The sequence below is a fragment of the Lepidothrix coronata genome, unplaced genomic scaffold (assembly GCF_001604755.1).
Source record: "Lepidothrix coronata isolate B3197 unplaced genomic scaffold, Lepidothrix_coronata-1.0 Scaffold1, whole genome shotgun sequence".
NCBI lineage: Eukaryota > Metazoa > Chordata > Aves > Passeriformes > Pipridae > Lepidothrix > Lepidothrix coronata.
This window is the reverse complement of record NW_016690181.1, coordinates 14795956-14812337: the sequence shown is the minus strand read 5'-3', so window position 1 is coordinate 14812337 and position 16382 is coordinate 14795956. Positions and strand designations below refer to the sequence as shown.

The window sequence follows — 16382 nt, the reverse complement described above, 5'->3', positions numbered from 1 at the left end:
GACAGCTGAAGTGACAGCTAACATTTACAACTTAGCAAACAGTTCTGAGTGCTTTATAAAAAGGGGAAGCAAAACATCGAGTTGAAAGACATAAAGATCTATATTAAAGGTGCAATTCCTGCAAATAATTCTATGAACAAGAAGTGAAGGCTCTAGCTGAAAGAGTTCTTTCTCGTCATAACGAACTTGCTGGCAAGCACTGCATCTGTATACACCTGAGCCAGGACACAGATAAAACTGTACTCATTCTGTGTTCAAAAATTATCCAGGCTTTGGAAGACTCAGAGTTCTTTATTTGTAACATTTCAGCTGGAACAAAAGTCAACACGAAGCATTAAGAAATTAAGTGATCCACTAATATTTACTAAAATCAAAATGGAATGTCAATCAAATTATCCTCTCTAGCTTGAATTTTATATCCTGTAATCAAAAAGATATTTGACAACTAACATGCAGCTTCTATCTGTCAGTTGACTACACTGCAAGAACCTCAGCAGGCTGAGAGAAGGTGCCGCTTAAAAGATCTATCAATCTTCAGGAGGGTAACGTGCAATTTATTCTGCGCACAGAAAATATAATGCCATTTGGAGGGAGAGACAAAACAGGTCAACTGAGCTAAAATAGAACATTTTTAGAGAGAGAGAGAGATGCATATATATATAAATTTAGTTTCACTGAATACTTAGCAGCTCCAGCTGAGGTAGCTGGCTTTATCTAGAAATAAAACCTGGCTCCTGCAATACCACTATCTTCACACTACACCTGATACATGCCTAAAGTTAATTTACTGGAAAGACTAATTTGGAAGCAAACAATACTCAGCTATCAGTCAAGCCTCTTACTGCCAATACTTCTGATGTAAAACACCAACAGAAGTTTTTCTAAACATTAGCTAATTAGATCAATAGTTTTCTGTATTATTTCAGACAAATACATCTATGTGTGTAATAAGAACTAACTCACCAAGTATCTTTCTTCATTAAAGTCATATTCTTTTGGGAAGCACTGATTATATCCATGTCAAAAAGATGCAAGTTAATTGACTCTAGAAGTCTAGTGGAATGTTAAATAATATCAAAAAGTAAGAAAGCTTCTTCAAGGGCAATTCCAAAGATAAAAGAGTAGAATGGACTTCCACATAAAATTAGCAAGCCTTAAATTTCTTACTGGCTCTAAAGTGACAAACATTAGCCTCAATAAGCATTAAAAAAATGTCCAAAATGTTTTCCTCCTCCTAAAAACCACATGCCAATGTCTCTTATTTCTGTATATTCTAACTAGATTTTAGCAAATTTATAAAACACTGATTCAGTAGATTAAGCATATTTGAAAAATCCTCACAAGGAGCATCAAGCCCAACTGTCTTTCCTGCCCCTTGAGACAAGGTGACATTCTGAACAAATGCATATATACATCACTTCATTTTTTCAACCAGTACTTAATCCGACTGCACACTTCAAAAGTAAAGCAATTATGGGATTTTCAAACTACAAAAGCATTCCAGTGTGCATTCCTTCTATTGGTGCAAATTATGTAATTTTCAGGGACTGAAAAGGGAAAAGAGAATCCTGGAGACCATGGGAACATCCTAGGACCTCTGCATTAACTAAATGAATATATGGAGACCTTTCAATATGGGATGCACACACTGTGACTTCGAGTGCAGTGATCTGATACAGAGAAGTGAATGGATGTTTGGAACAGGAACAGAAGGGAGAAGAAAAGCAATCAGCATTCTTTACTTTTAAGTGGAAAACAAACAATTATCTATCATTTATATTGTGCAGTTGTTTATGAATAAGAAGTAACTGAGAGCTGCACTTCACTTTCCGGCTCTTCAAAATTTAAGCAAATTTTAAGAAGTTTTAAGTATCCACAGTGATTAAAAACAGTAAAAAAAACCCAGCACGCTAATCTCACTTATTCTGTTTGCAATATTGTGACAACATTAAAGAGATTTGATTAGCCAATCCCATATTGACTTTCCCATGAGATAAACGCCTGAAAACTACCATTCTGCACCGAAGGAGAAAGTAAGTTTTCTTATATATTGTCTCTGTAAAGTATCATTCTGATTTGCATGAAAGATATTACTAACACATATTTTCCTTTAGCTTAAGAAAATGCCAGTTGGCAATCTATTTAAAGATGGGCCTATTACTAACCTTTTTGTATCTCCTTTTTGGACTTTTACCCAGTGTTCCACTTGAGCCATGTTACTTTTTCTTTGAAACTGCTTATCTGGATTTGCTCTGGGAACAAACCCTCTTTTATATGAGCCAGTACCATTCTGCTCCACTAGGCCAGCACTCACACTTAATGAACTAGGAAGGGTTCCATTCTTCTCAGCTGGCTGAGGTTGAGCTACTTGGGACCACGATGCCTTGGATGCATTCGTTAAGTCTGGAAATAATGAATCAGCTTCTGTTAACACGTGCTTGGCCTTTCCCTTTTTAGTTTCCAGAGTTCCTTTTCTGTGAATATAACGCTCCTCCTCCTCCTTTTCTCTTCTTATCTCTTCACGCTTATCATATCCAAGCATTTCAGCTGATTTTGGATAACTTTCTTTTGTATCTGTAATCTCTCCCTTCACACACTCTTTACTGGCATCCACATGATTGACTTGGGGAACAGCTTGCTGATCCACTTTTTCAGTTTCTCTGAAAGGAAAATACATATCAGTAATGAACACTGTGTAATTGTGAAAAGTTGATGTGGTCTCATTACTTTTTCAGAAAGAATACTCACATAAGTATTCTGCAGGCTGTGATATAACTGACATGTTAAGATAAATATGTTCAGCAAAACTCAGTTGTTATCCCAGTTAGACAAAAGTTACCTTTACAGTGCTGTCAAGGAGGCAGAAATTACTTATACGCGTCTGTAAAAATGACTGAAAATATTAATTTTGTCAAAAGAAGTGTTCAACTTGTGTAATATTATGTACAAAAAGATATAAAAGAGAAAGTCTTCCTATCCTAGGAAACGCTGAAAGCCAAAAAAAACCAAAACCAAACTGCCAACTGCTCACTGCAAAGTGAAAAAAGTCTCTTTGTATCTTTGTAGATGCTTTAAGTACTAGTCATTTCGGGCCAAGAGAATAGAGCAATATCTACATTTGAGTCAATACTATTGTCCAGGGAATTTCTATAGGAGGGCTATTTCTGAAACAAACAAACAAAAAAACAAATTTAAAAATGTCCATTGCTCCCAACACATGCTGCAGCGCACACTAGTTTACTTATTTACCTTATTGCCTAAATATTTCAAAAAGTCCACACTAGAAATCTTGATACTGAACTTCGAACACGCTATAAAATGTCTAAGGATCCTAAAAGTTTCATGTTGCTTTTGACACATAGCATACTTAATTTGCAATTTTCTTCATCTCCTTATAGCAATAACCTTCTTGACAACATTTTTTTCTCTCGCAATTCAATGGGATATCATTGATCTTGGAGTAGCACCTCATCTTCTCTGAAACTAAGTTCAGCTTCTTTATGGAAGGTAAATTCTGAGTAACACAATTGTTTTCTCTTCAGTCTACTTAGAAATGAATAGTCTACTTAGGAGGAAGGACACTGGATCAATACTTCTAATGTGCCCAATTCCCCAGTGTTTCTTTTAATTATTCCTTACAAAGATGATAAAGAAAAATCCAGGTACCAGGTTATATGTTACTTGAAATTTAAATGAAATCCAGAAAGTCTTAATATAAGATGCAAAGCTCTGAAAGAGATGTTGATCCTTTGCTTATATTTGACTGGTCAAAAGAAAGCAGTAGTGTAAGATACTCTGAGAAACTGCACGTGACATTTTAATCCTCACAGCCCCAGTGGTTAAAAGCAGGGTTGTCCCACAGTACAGTCTTCTTTCATGTGCAGTTGTAGGGAAAGAATCACATTCCAAAGCCAAAACATCAAGAAAGCTACATCAATTTTAAGGAAAGGAAAAACCTGAAAATACATTTTGGCACAGCTGAATTTGTTCATAATTAGTTCATAACTGCATAAATTAGTTATTATTATAAATTAATATCCATTAACTCTCTGTACTTATGATTTACCCACCTTTAACATCCTTTCCCCCCTTAACAGCACTTTAATCCTAGTTCTAAATGCTCATTTGAAACAAGTCATTAGACTTCTGTCTTTCCTCTTTTACTTATCTCTCCTAAAGCATGTCAATTGGCTCTCAAAGGTGTAGGAATCTGCTCACAGAAACTGTAACTTCTTAACTGCAATTCCTTAAAATATTATATATATATATATATAAATTAATCCATGTCATTAAATGTAAGCACACAATTTGATGTACACACGAACACTAAACACCAGGTTTTCCTAATTAATATCAGTGAACTGATTTGCAACAGAATGTGAATGATAAATAATAATTTTTTTAAAACGGGAATGAGTTTCATCCACACATTTACAAATGACACTCTCGGAAATCACCGTGATTTCCAAGATATAAATCAAATGTGATTTATATAACACGTATTTAATTTAAAAAGCCAACAGCTTCTGTATGGAACTTGCCTCTTCAGTGAAGAGCGTGTTTGCATAAGAGCAGCTTGGTTCATAGCCCGGATCCAGCCATTCATATCCTCTTGGGTATCAGCACTGAAGTAGTATGTCCGCATCCCTGAATGCTCTGCCTGAGAGCCAATAACAGAATTCTTATTATAAATATATGCCCGCATACCTGTATGAACAGCCTGGGAGGACAAAAAAAAAAAAAAATAAAAATCAGAACAGCTCTTTCATTTTTTCCCCCCACTAAAAAATTTACTGAAAAAAAACCCCTTCCAGATTCTGTGACTGCTGACTGAATCTTGGGTAAATTATCACACTGCCAAAATGGGCTGTAGTGCAGTGAACTCAGATGGCAGTTCAATTTTCACTGAAATTCCTCTGCCTCCTTCTAGAACTATTAAGCTAAAAGTACAGTGCTTCTGTTTTTCATACTAGGAAATTTCAGCTTTTCATTTTCTTTTAATTGATGCATTTCATTTGTAATAAATACTATACTAAACAAATCTAAGAAATCCTCGATGAGACATGCATAAGCAAGTCAATTTTCCCAGCTCATTTAATAAAGCAATTTATGCAGACAAAACACAGACAAAATTTCAAGCAATTAAACTGCTTATTTAAGAATTGATTATAATGCCTGTTAAGATCTTTTGGTTACAGCGTGCACTTGAACATATATTAGCTGCAAAATCACAAGACTTACTGATAAAGTTAGTAATCCTGTTGGAACTATCACAGCACATAATATACTGACAAGTATCTTTGCACACCAAAATACTCCATGAAATTCCACTGCAAACTAGAGGTATTTCGCAATTCCTCCATAAATATGTTCAATATTCAAATGTATTCAACATGGAATGTCTTCATAACTCTAGGCTAGTTGAATTTAATAAAATCTCACCCACGTTTGTATTAGTGATAGTATAGATATTACTAAGTCATACCAGTCCTGAAACACTTACTATATTTCCTCAAAGTTATTTTACAGATGTGCTTCAGATTAGTAGGGAGAGATTCATCTCCTTACTTTCCAAAAAAACTGAAGATAATATACACTGCTTCAAAGCTCTTTTATGATATTAAAATGAAATTAGTAATTTAAACTCCATTTTATAAAACTAAATCTGCTATCATGCACAAAAACTAATAGCATGAAACGCTGCTGAGACAGGGTTTTTTTAAAAAGAAAAAAATTATATCAACGTTTTAATTTGGCCACATCTTCTTTTAGAGGTTAAATGTATTTTGCAAACCTTCCCTAAATAATTGGTCTTTTTATATTGATGAAAACTTCTTCCCATCATTATTCCAAATTAAATAAAAAACCACTCTACAATCATAGATGGCTTCAGAAACACAACAAGAGTTTTGACAAAACCCAGGCTATTTAATCCAGTGCAGCCCTCCCTAAACATTACAATTTCAGTTGTTTACCCTGAATTTCCAAAATTACCATACTCTTAGAGACTTGTATCAACAATTTCAAAGAGCAAAATACGTGCTTGCTAATAGAGTGCTTTCAAATTCTGTGGAAAATTTCCTCCCTTTCCATTGCAGCCTGTTCTCCCAAACGTGTGAAAGGTGGCCTTTCCCTTCTGTGCCCCAAGCAAGGAAGCCTGTGTTTGCTTTGAAAACTGGAGACAAGCAGAACAGTCAGCTACAAAAGAAGGAGCAGAAGAAGGAAGAGGAAGAAAAGGTTGCATAAAGAAGTCCAAGACTCTCTCCTGCCTGAAAGAGTCTCTGCTTCCCAACAGCACTGGCCAGTAAGGGAATACAAGGTGATTTCTCCTCCATTCCCACAATTAGCTACCTACCTTAATACAGGAAAAAAGGACCTCCATACATTAAACAGTAGCTCTGATCAATCACATATTTAAGAATCAAAAGACTTTGTTCATGTTTGCCTGGTTCAGTTCTTTGGGTTTTCTTTGTTGTTATTGAGGGTTGTCTTTTTTTTTTTTTTTTGCCATTTTGACTGCACTAAAATGCTCAAAGCAAATATGATATGAATATTAATTCATTTCAATTTATGTTTAGTGTCCAGTGTATGAAGAGACAAAAACTAGCAGCTTCAGATATAAAGGAAAACGGTGATTTTAATGTGAGACTTTAGGACTACATTGCTCCTTCAGAGATCATGTTGAGCCCATAGAAGGTGTTAAAACTGAGAAGTGAAGTGACTCCTGCAGAAAACCAGACCACATATGCCCCACTGCAGATGGTGCAGTAGGACCCAACCATTCACTGGTTATACATTTGCTTACAAGAAACAAAAGCTTGGGTAACTATCAGCAGCAACTGTGTAGCACATCAAGAAATGGATTTAACAGCTATCTTAACTGACCTGTACATCCCAATCAGCATAACCCACCTGCACTTTAGGTTCTCTTTCAGCTGTGCATGCTGAACACAGCTGAAAGCACTGCCTAAGAGGCTCTAGGTGAAAACGGTATAAAAATGCAAACTGTGTTGCACCATTCTCCCTTGAGACTGGAGCTATCACAGCCATAAACATTCACAGCTTCAGAAGGGATAATAGAGATGGTGTGCAATAATCAACAAACACAACATTCTGAAGTTTGTAATATAAAACACCAGTTAAAGGAAAATTTAAATTTATTTCAGTTATTTATTAGTAGCGTGTCTTATATGCAAGAAAGCACTTTGTGCCAATGGCCTGTAGCTGCAACTGCTAGCAGACAGAAGCCAGCAGGTTTGTTTTTTTTGTTTGGTTTTTTTTTTAAAGCAAAAGCCATTAGGATGACTACAGCATACTAAAAAGCCTAAAACACAGCACATGCGCACATGTACGCCACACACACAACAGGGAAAAAATAATATTGGTACCTATTCATGCATTCAGATGCCTTAATGTAGATACACTGAGAAGAAAAGCAGTCTCTCTCCCATAGTGCACAGTAGGAGAAATGGACAGTAAACCCCAAGAGCATATCAACAGGACAAGACAAGGACAAAAAGTTAAACAAGTTAAAATCAGTAAAAGATTGATGTTTCCAAGACAATACTTAACAAAAGACTATACTAAAAGTAACTAATGCCTACAGCAGTTATGTTCACGTCCACTTGTTCAAAATTCCTAGGAGAGAATAAGCCACCATTCATAGGACAAACGGATGGGGAAGGGAATAGTTTTCTAATAACTGTAAACTTTCAAAATCAGTTCTCTCAATAAGCTATAATGTACACTTTGATATTTATGAACCATTTATGAGTAAAAATTGAAATAATACTCCGACCCTTCACTACGAACTCAACAACAGCACACTACAATCTAACTCATCTTTCACCCTCAAATAATATCGAGCTTTTTAAGGATTTGTAGAAACCTGAACACTCCCCTCTTCCAGATTTTAAAATAGCACCCCTCAGATTTATAGCCCTTGGCATTTCTTCACCTGACTCCCCACATTGGGAGAAGCAATATGGGAGCCTAAGGAAGCAACACTGATTCAGAGAACATAAAGGAACAAACTGTGTCAATTTTCTTTTTTTTTTCCTTTTCTTTTTTTTTTTTTAGGAAAATCACTGAGAAGATATGAAGTTTGCTCTGGTCCCAGCAGGTCTAAGCAATGAACAAATACTTCCATTAGTAAGACCTAGAGTGTCAATAATAAAGAGATGGGTTTTTTTAAACCCAAGCTGCAGTAGCCTCCTCTGGAAGTAATGATTTGGCCTGGCTTCCAAGGCTCTGAATGTTCTCATGCTGAAAAGGTGAACCTCTGAAAAAATGTTAAAAGTAGTATCGAAATAAAAAGTTGTAACGTGTGTCTCCAACGCTACTTCCTACCTCGTACCAGAACACCTGAACATTCTTCACTGACTTTATTTGGTACCAAGATATGCACCTAAATACAAATATATACTTGCATACACTGTCTTTGCATGAAGTTTTCTTGTTTTCTTTACAGCTAACTCTGGTAGGCCTTCCAAATTTCTCAATTTTTATTACTGTCAGATTCATATAAATATGTTTACTTTCAGTAGTCTCTCTTATATTTAAACACATATAATACCAATTCAAAATAATTTTCATTATTGAGGACAAGGCTTCTAGAGACTGTGATGTCATGAACGTTCATAAACTGATACTATTCATGTTTAAAACTGATCTATTACTAAAACATACAGTCAATTCTCGGTTAATCACAAGGAGTATTTCCAGGTATATATTAATGTTATGTAAGCCTTTTCACATTATAAATCTAAACACTGGATTTGTGCTCACTTACATTCGTATCAACAAAAAAATTACTGTACTTTAAAATACAGCAATTAGATTAATTAAATATCTTTAGGACATTAGCTACTGACTAAACACGCAGTAAGAACCCTGAGTTCTAAGCTGTCATATAGCTTAGTGACAGTAGCTTACAGGTAGTCACAGCACTTGGTTTGGGCCAAATAAACAATGTGAAAAAATTGTGAAGACCGAGACTTAAAAGCAGAGTTTCTAAACAAAACAATTTAACACACATACTGCTACACTTCAAAGTAGGGGTCTGATTGCATTTGAAAAGCCTGTACCCAGTTCTGCAGGCCTATGATTGTTAAACACCCAAAGAGACACAAGAGCTTAAAGCTGGGCCTCAGGAGGTGATGAATGGAAAAAGATTTTGAGAACTCCTGCGGTGCACATTGTAAATTATCAGGGTTTAACATACATGCCCTACTGAGCATGTATTTTACAAACTTCCAAACCAAATCATGTGCAACAAGCATCCATGTATTTGCTACGTGAATTTCCTTCCTCTAGTTTTGCAAACAAAAATGTTGATTTTTTTTCTGCAGTTTTACTGTTTCCCTTGCTTCAAAACTCACTGCCACTTAAAACAGCCACTTAAAATGGGAGCCAATACCTCCACTGTAACAACCTGAATAAAGGACAAGACAAATGTAAAAAGTGACATGGCACATTCTCCCACTCATTCAGGTCTTAAATGCAAAAAAGTCTTATCTTTATTTTGGGCTTAATCTGCTTGTGTGTTCTATTCCTGGCTGCACTACACTGCGAGACAGAATGTCCGTCTACGCTCTGGATATCGAAGGGTACTGAGGAGATTAGATAAAGGTAATGGCTGGTGAGTGATGGAATGCCAGGACGGTCGTGCTCCTGCTGCTGTGCACCCACAGCCGACTCCGTGTCCACGGAACGTCAGTGCTGGACAGGGTCCATACAAACAGGAATCTTACAAAATCCTCCTACTGGCCTATGAGTTCGTTCTAAATGAAATAAAACCCCAGCATCAAGCCTGCAGTCAATCATCAAACACCTAAAGCAGAGTTAAAATTGGGCCGATAAACTAATGTTGAAATGTTGAGGGTTTTTTTATAGAGATTCCTAGCATAAACTTTCTTTTGCTATCAACACCCTATTTCTATCTATATCAACCTTTTAGTAACGAGCCTGTGTTGAAAGTCTCAGGTTACAGGCTCATGCTGATTTTCAGAAAAAGACTCAGATTAAAGACTTGGTAGAGCTCATATAGGTATGATATCCTAAAAGGAACAGGGGAAGTCTGTATTTGCTTCTGAAAATGTTTAACCATGATCACACACCATGGATTCTGCTCCATGGGAAAGGAGAGCCACAACTTGGCCAGTGGTGACTGAAGAGCGTGTGTGTAAACAACGTTTCAATAAAATAAAAAGCAGGGAAGCCTAGAAGAGTATATTGAGTTCTTCTCTTTCAGTATACATTTCTTGCTGGGAAAAGGCTCTAGAAGAGGAAGGCTTTATGAATCACACTCAGAAAATATTGCAGTGGAATGCTTCTCTTAAACAAAGGCTCCTTTGTAGCTTATCCTGCTATCTCATGCTCAATGCATTTGAAAAAGTACAATAAATATTTCCACAAAGTGCACTCAGTGTTTTTAAACATATTTCCCAAGTTAATATTTGTTTAATAAATTTCAAACCATTATCCACTTGAACACAGAACCGAATGTAGTAAGAGGCAGTCTCAATTTTAAAACACCCCCAAAAAATTAAAATGCAAGGGAAAATATAGTCTGAGCAGATGTTCTTCATAACTTCAGCACAGAAAATATTTAAACAGAGAGTTTCCTTCTAGATCTCCGAAAGTATGCCTGATCAAAACCTGGTTTGTAAATTATTTTTTTTAAGTACATAGCTCATTTGCTTGACAGAAAAAGCAGTTCTGCTCCAGATACCGGTAGACTTTAAATCTGCCACAGGCACATAAGTTTTCAAACTTTGCCTCAGTGGTGCAGCTCAGACAGTCACTTAGAGTCAGGTTTTTACACTGCCAAGAAGAAATACATGGTTTATTTCATATTTGTGGGCTTTTATAATGAAGACTAGAAGTGTAAATTATAGAATTACATTTTTTTAGAAAAAGAAAAATACACAAAACTAACTTCAGACTGTATCAAATAAGAGTACTTTTTCCTTTAAAAAGTCCATGCCACTTAGGATGTCTGTAGCTTCCTCCCAAAAAAAAGAGAGAAAAATTGGTTACTCTTTTTCCCTTTGAAATCAGGAAGAGAAACACCAAGAGCTACAGTATTGTCATTTTCCAACTGTGAGAACTAAGCTATTTCTTTTCTTTATAAAAAACCACAACAAAGCCAAACAGACATCAGTCCATTATGAGATCAAGTACTCTACAAATAAGAAAATCTTTCTTTCAATTTGTAGACAGTACTGGAACAACTTATTGATACTAATTTCTGATTTTAGAAACAGGATCTTTACTCACAGACACTTCATTAAAGCTCTAAAGACACTTACAAAGTAACAGACATGAATGTCAATTCATAAGCAACAAAAAAGTGCTATGTCACATTTTGACAGGCAGCCAATAAACCTGTCTACTTTTCAAAAATAATAATAAACAGATTAGGAAAACAGATGATGTTTCTGTTTACAGAAGCAGCATTTCTAATGCAAATAAACTATGATTGGTTAATAAGGCTTGTAAACTGTACCTTAAAAGAAAACTTGCGATTTATACGATCTTCAGGTCCAACTGGAGATATGACATAACTAGGCAAGGGTATGCTCCCCAGAACAGATTCTTCTCTGCTGTCTGTTGAAGGAAAAAAATAGAATTTAATTCCCTGCACTATTCAGTGGGCTAACAACACATTCTCCTTTATGGGCACACAGACAACAGTCGTTCAGTAGAAAGAAGAGCAGTTCAGACTGGATATAAGGAAAATAATTTTCCCCATGAGGACAGAGCAGCAAGGGAACAGGCCAACCAGGACGGCTGTGCCATCTCCATCCTTGGAGGTTTTCAAGGCCTGACTAGATTAAGCCCTGAGCAACCTGGGCTGACTCCTTTCCTGACCCTGCTTTCACCAGGCAGTAGGACAAGACACTTCCTGAAGACCCTTCTGACCCAAACTCACTTGTGACTCAACACTAAAAATACACACAGAAAAATGTTTTATTTTTAAAGAAATAAGACTGAAATTTTTTTAAAATCAGTTTAGTTTTTTATTGAGGTTTGTTCTTTTCTTGGGGGGTGAGTGGGTGTTTTTTTAGGTTCAGCCAGAAGACTACACTTCAAGAATAAAGCTTATTGTGCCAAATGAACTGTGACAGGCTGCACGACATGACGGACCTTCCATTTAGCATTGTTCATCTAGGCTAATTGCTATAATTAGGAAACCTCTATTACTGCTGGCTCTAAGTGATCATCAGTAAAAATGCAGTGCCTAGGAATATGAATTCCAAGTTTCATGTTCTGTAATCCTTTCAATCTTCAAAAGCAATATTCAAAACTTGAAAATAGCCTTATGTAATACCATTATTCCTAATTTGGCCTAAGATCACATCTAACCTTTTTTTGGTATATTACTGGATTCAGAAGTTCTCACTCTTACATTGTCCCCTGGATTAAAGCTGAATCAGTACCCTGATCTGGCCATAGAAAGTTCTCAAAAAACTCAGATCTCCAAGTGCAAGCAGGTAGGTAACACAATACAGACCAGAGATGGGATAAATCTTATTTATTGCAGTCAAGTGTTCTGGAATGTAAACCTTGGCATATACCAAAGATAGGTTTTAAGACAAAATATCATACAGCATCTCCTGCTTTCCCTACTCTGGCCCCAAATTAGCTGCGCGTTATAAATGTACAGACAAACACCTGTTTCACTATTCATCTTCTCAGAATACCTAACTATAGCTGAACAGTTCAATTAGTTCATTAATTTAGTGTGATTTGTACAGGAGAACTGTTACAGACTAACTCAAAACAGCTAGTATCTACTCACCTTTGTAGTAAAACAAACAATAATCAGCAAGCACAAACCATCGCCTTTTCCATAATCGCATTCCAGAGCTATCCTGAAATGCAAGAAATGCAACACACTTTTCATTTAATGGAAGTTAAAAGCTTATCATACAATGCTGATCCAGTGAGTAGTTTATCAGAAGTTTACCTAAATATGATTAATACTTGCAAAACAAGTGCTTTCTATTTTAGCAAAACATTATGTACTAAGAAAGATAAGAGGCAAAACATCCAGCTATAAAATAATGAGGGCAGAATATTCCAACTGCTAATTTTCATTAAGTAATTAAACTTGCATCCCTAACAGCATTCAGATTAACTTTATACACAACCAATGTGTATTTTATCTACACAGATTTATCTGCAATACAGAAACAAAATATACTTCCGGATGGCACAGACTCCAACAAAAATTGCCTGTAGACCAACACAAAAATCACTACACAGTTGTGAAGTATGACATCAGATTTCAGGCAATGATATCCTATAATTCTACAGTCAATCTCCATATGTTACCCATGCCTAAAACGTAATTTAATAAAATATTCCTTAGGAAATAAAATGTGCAAATTTTAATGAAGTATAATATAATATGCCAGTGGAGATCCATATATATCTATCTCTATCCATATATATATATATATATATCACCTTGTCAAAATGAGTAATATTTGCATTGAAATTAATTTTAGAAGCTTGTGAAATTGCCAGACTGTAACCTGAGGAAGTACAACTTATTCAGCTCAGGTAGGCTTTGATAAGACCCGCAGCATAGAAAGCATCTTCAGGCTTTAAGAGTTAACAAGCAGAGGTAAGGGGACAGAAGGAAACACGATATACAACATTGCTCCAGCTATTGCCCTCCTCCTTTCTGTAGTCAAATTAAGTATGCAGGGACTTTCTTCCCTTCCCATTTTCACGCTACTGTGTTGTCAACACACACTGTGTCCGAGTTCTGATTCTGTCCTGAGAACTAATGGACTTGGGTAGTAAATATCAACAGAGCTGAGACCAGAACACAGCAGAATTACAGCTCTCCAAGCAGGAGGAAGTGAACGGCTGTCAGCAAATTTCACTTCCCTCTAAATATAGAATCATAACTGTAAGCCTGAGATTTCAGCCTTCTCCTACTCATCCCTAAACTTTCCTACTGGATCTCTGGTGATAATCTGGTGGACGTCGACTGCCAAATTAGAAGCAAGGAAGTATTCTCATACAACAAACAGCTTTATTTATTTATTGCACTCAAGGATGTGCTTCTGTCAGGCTTAAGAGTTCAAGATGTTGCAGCTGTAGAAGTCTGTTCACTGATGAAATTCTATAATCCAGCCTTTGCTGGATACTGTTCTTGGTGACAGCAATGTCTGATGAATGGGTCCCTGTTTCCCATAATTTTCTCCCTCCTGCTTTTGGAGAACAAAAAGTATGTGGGTTGGAATTAAGCCTTGGTGGGGGTAGAATGGCATAAACAAGCAGATGGAATAAGGTCTTCACAGCCAGCGTTGTTCTGAGGGAGATCAAGATCATCGTGGCAAGAAGCCACCAGGATTAAACCGGGAAAATAACAAGATTTAGACAACAATGTTATAGCTTCAACATTTAACCATGATGGTGACGTCCATTTATCATCGTTTCCACTTCTGAATCAAACCTCTATGTAAACCTTGGTTTTCACACTCACTGAGCACAAATTCCTCATTACAGAACCCTGTGGGAATATCCAACACTGCCCTGTGTCACCAATATTTGAGCTTCTGCTTTTTCAGTTACTTGGAAGGCACTTGCTTTTACTTGATGATTGTATTGAAGTATATGAACAGAAACTGGTGATCACATGCATACCTGTTTGTGTAGCCAGCCTCTTACTATAACAGGAACATTGGGATTCCTCCTGATAGCTTGTTCCCTCTTTCCAAAGCTATGCACTTTGCTTCCAGTCTTCACAACCTGTAAAGAAGTACAATGTAGCAGTCGTTTTTAAACTGTACTGAGACTCATTTCATATTACAAATAACCTCACTGCAATAACTCATACTTCATTAAACACTAACAAAGTATTCATAGCATTTTCAAGGGCAAGTAAACAGGTAATGATATTTACAACACAGCAAAGTCAATCTTCCACTTTCATCAACATATTAGTGCCGGGATGGTCTGCCAAGTCCGAGCTGAACAGCAGCACTGATGTGTCAAGTCAAAAAGGCAGAACTATGGAACTTTTAGTGTGCCTGGGAAGTATTTTTGAAAGCTCCACGCAAATCTGCCTCTGGTAGCTGGGTGTCAATGCAGCACAAGTCTCTTACACGCACAGGACTTTGAGCAGATGAATCCTATTCTTTGTTTGGGTTTTTTGTGTTACTTTTTTGGTTGATTTTATTTTTCTTTCCTGTTTAAATTCAAACAACATTGATAGCTTAATAAAATGCTTGGACTTTGACCCTGCAAACAGAAGGAGAAGACAAGAGTGACGCTCAGGAAGGGAAGAGACCTAGACAGCAGTAAATGGAAATCACAAGAATTGGGTAATGATTTGTTTGTTACCGAAACCTCAGTTTTGACTCACATGGGCAAAACTATTTCAAAAACAAACATAGAAAGCCCATCCATCTGTGAAAAAGCAGGAATCTCTGGATGAATAATTTGCCTGTTCTTTTCCAACCTCAGCACAGTTTGCTCCTCCAATGGCTTTAGGAACCTGAGATGCACACACCACCCTTAGAGTTGCGTCTGACCCCTCCAAGAAAAGAACTGTCCAGATTCCTTCCTACAGTGTCTCACTTTTTAATCTCTTATCTCAGCTCAACAGGGTACAGATGTTCTGTGAGCTGCAGACAAACAACAGCTCTGGAAACAAGTACATTTGTCATGCACAAGGGATAACATCAGAAAAATATCTCATCATACTGCTCCTGCCAGTCAAGCAACACTTGGACTAGAAGACAGCATACATAATAATAAATTATTCTAGCAATATACGATAACTTTAAATGGATTCTATTCATTTTGAGGCCAAGCTTCACCAACCTGCACTATATTTCCTATCTTTATGAAGAGTTAAGATAATAGCTACAAACAGCAAGAAAAACAATTACTCCTTTGGTACTATAGCATATAAAACAGACACACATGTTAACACTTGTAAGGAGCTGTCAAAGGGCAGATTTTCTTAGGTACTTTCCCCGAGGTGTGCTCCCCAGGAAGCAGAATGCTGCTTCCAGCTCTGCTGAGGAGTCAGGTGAGATGCATTTCACGGTCATTTTGGTGAAACGCCCTGACATTTTGGTGACAGGAAGTATGGGAGTGACACCTCACCAGATAACCTTGGTGAGAGCCTGCACAGGACTCAGCTGTGCCCCAGAGCAGCACAGGTTATCACCTGAGCAGACAGCTCTCTAGGGCTAGCACAAACCCAAAGGCCAGGGTTTCTAAGCAGGTGCTCCTGACACCCAGATGCCAAGAACCAGCTCACAGTAAAAGTCAGGTGAGGATGGTACTGCCAAGATCTCTCAGCCCGTTTCTCTGCCATACCTGTGCTAACACACTCAACTAACAGGCTG

At 36.9% G+C, this 16382-nt stretch overlaps 1 protein-coding gene across 9 annotated transcripts in view; it reads right to left on the bottom strand.

Annotated features, from left to right (window-relative positions):
- The window catches only part of LOC108495475 (pleckstrin homology domain-containing family A member 7-like), a 176492-nt gene that overhangs the window by 36224 nt on the left and 123886 nt on the right, over nucleotides 1-16382 (bottom strand). For 8 of the 9 annotated variants that reach the window (XM_017811219.1, XM_017811228.1, XM_017811195.1 and 5 more), the window contains 5 exons: nucleotides 14668-14772; nucleotides 12806-12878; nucleotides 11510-11610; nucleotides 4542-4720; nucleotides 2166-2660 (listed from right to left, as the gene is read on the bottom strand). In XM_017811219.1, the coding sequence (XP_017666708.1) occupies nucleotides 2166-2660; nucleotides 4542-4720; nucleotides 11510-11610; nucleotides 12806-12878; nucleotides 14668-14772 (953 nt within the window). The remainder of the gene's footprint in view (nucleotides 1-2165; nucleotides 2661-4541; nucleotides 4721-11509; nucleotides 11611-12805; nucleotides 12879-14667; nucleotides 14773-16382) is intronic. The other variant, XM_017811212.1, reaches the window with a different exon arrangement.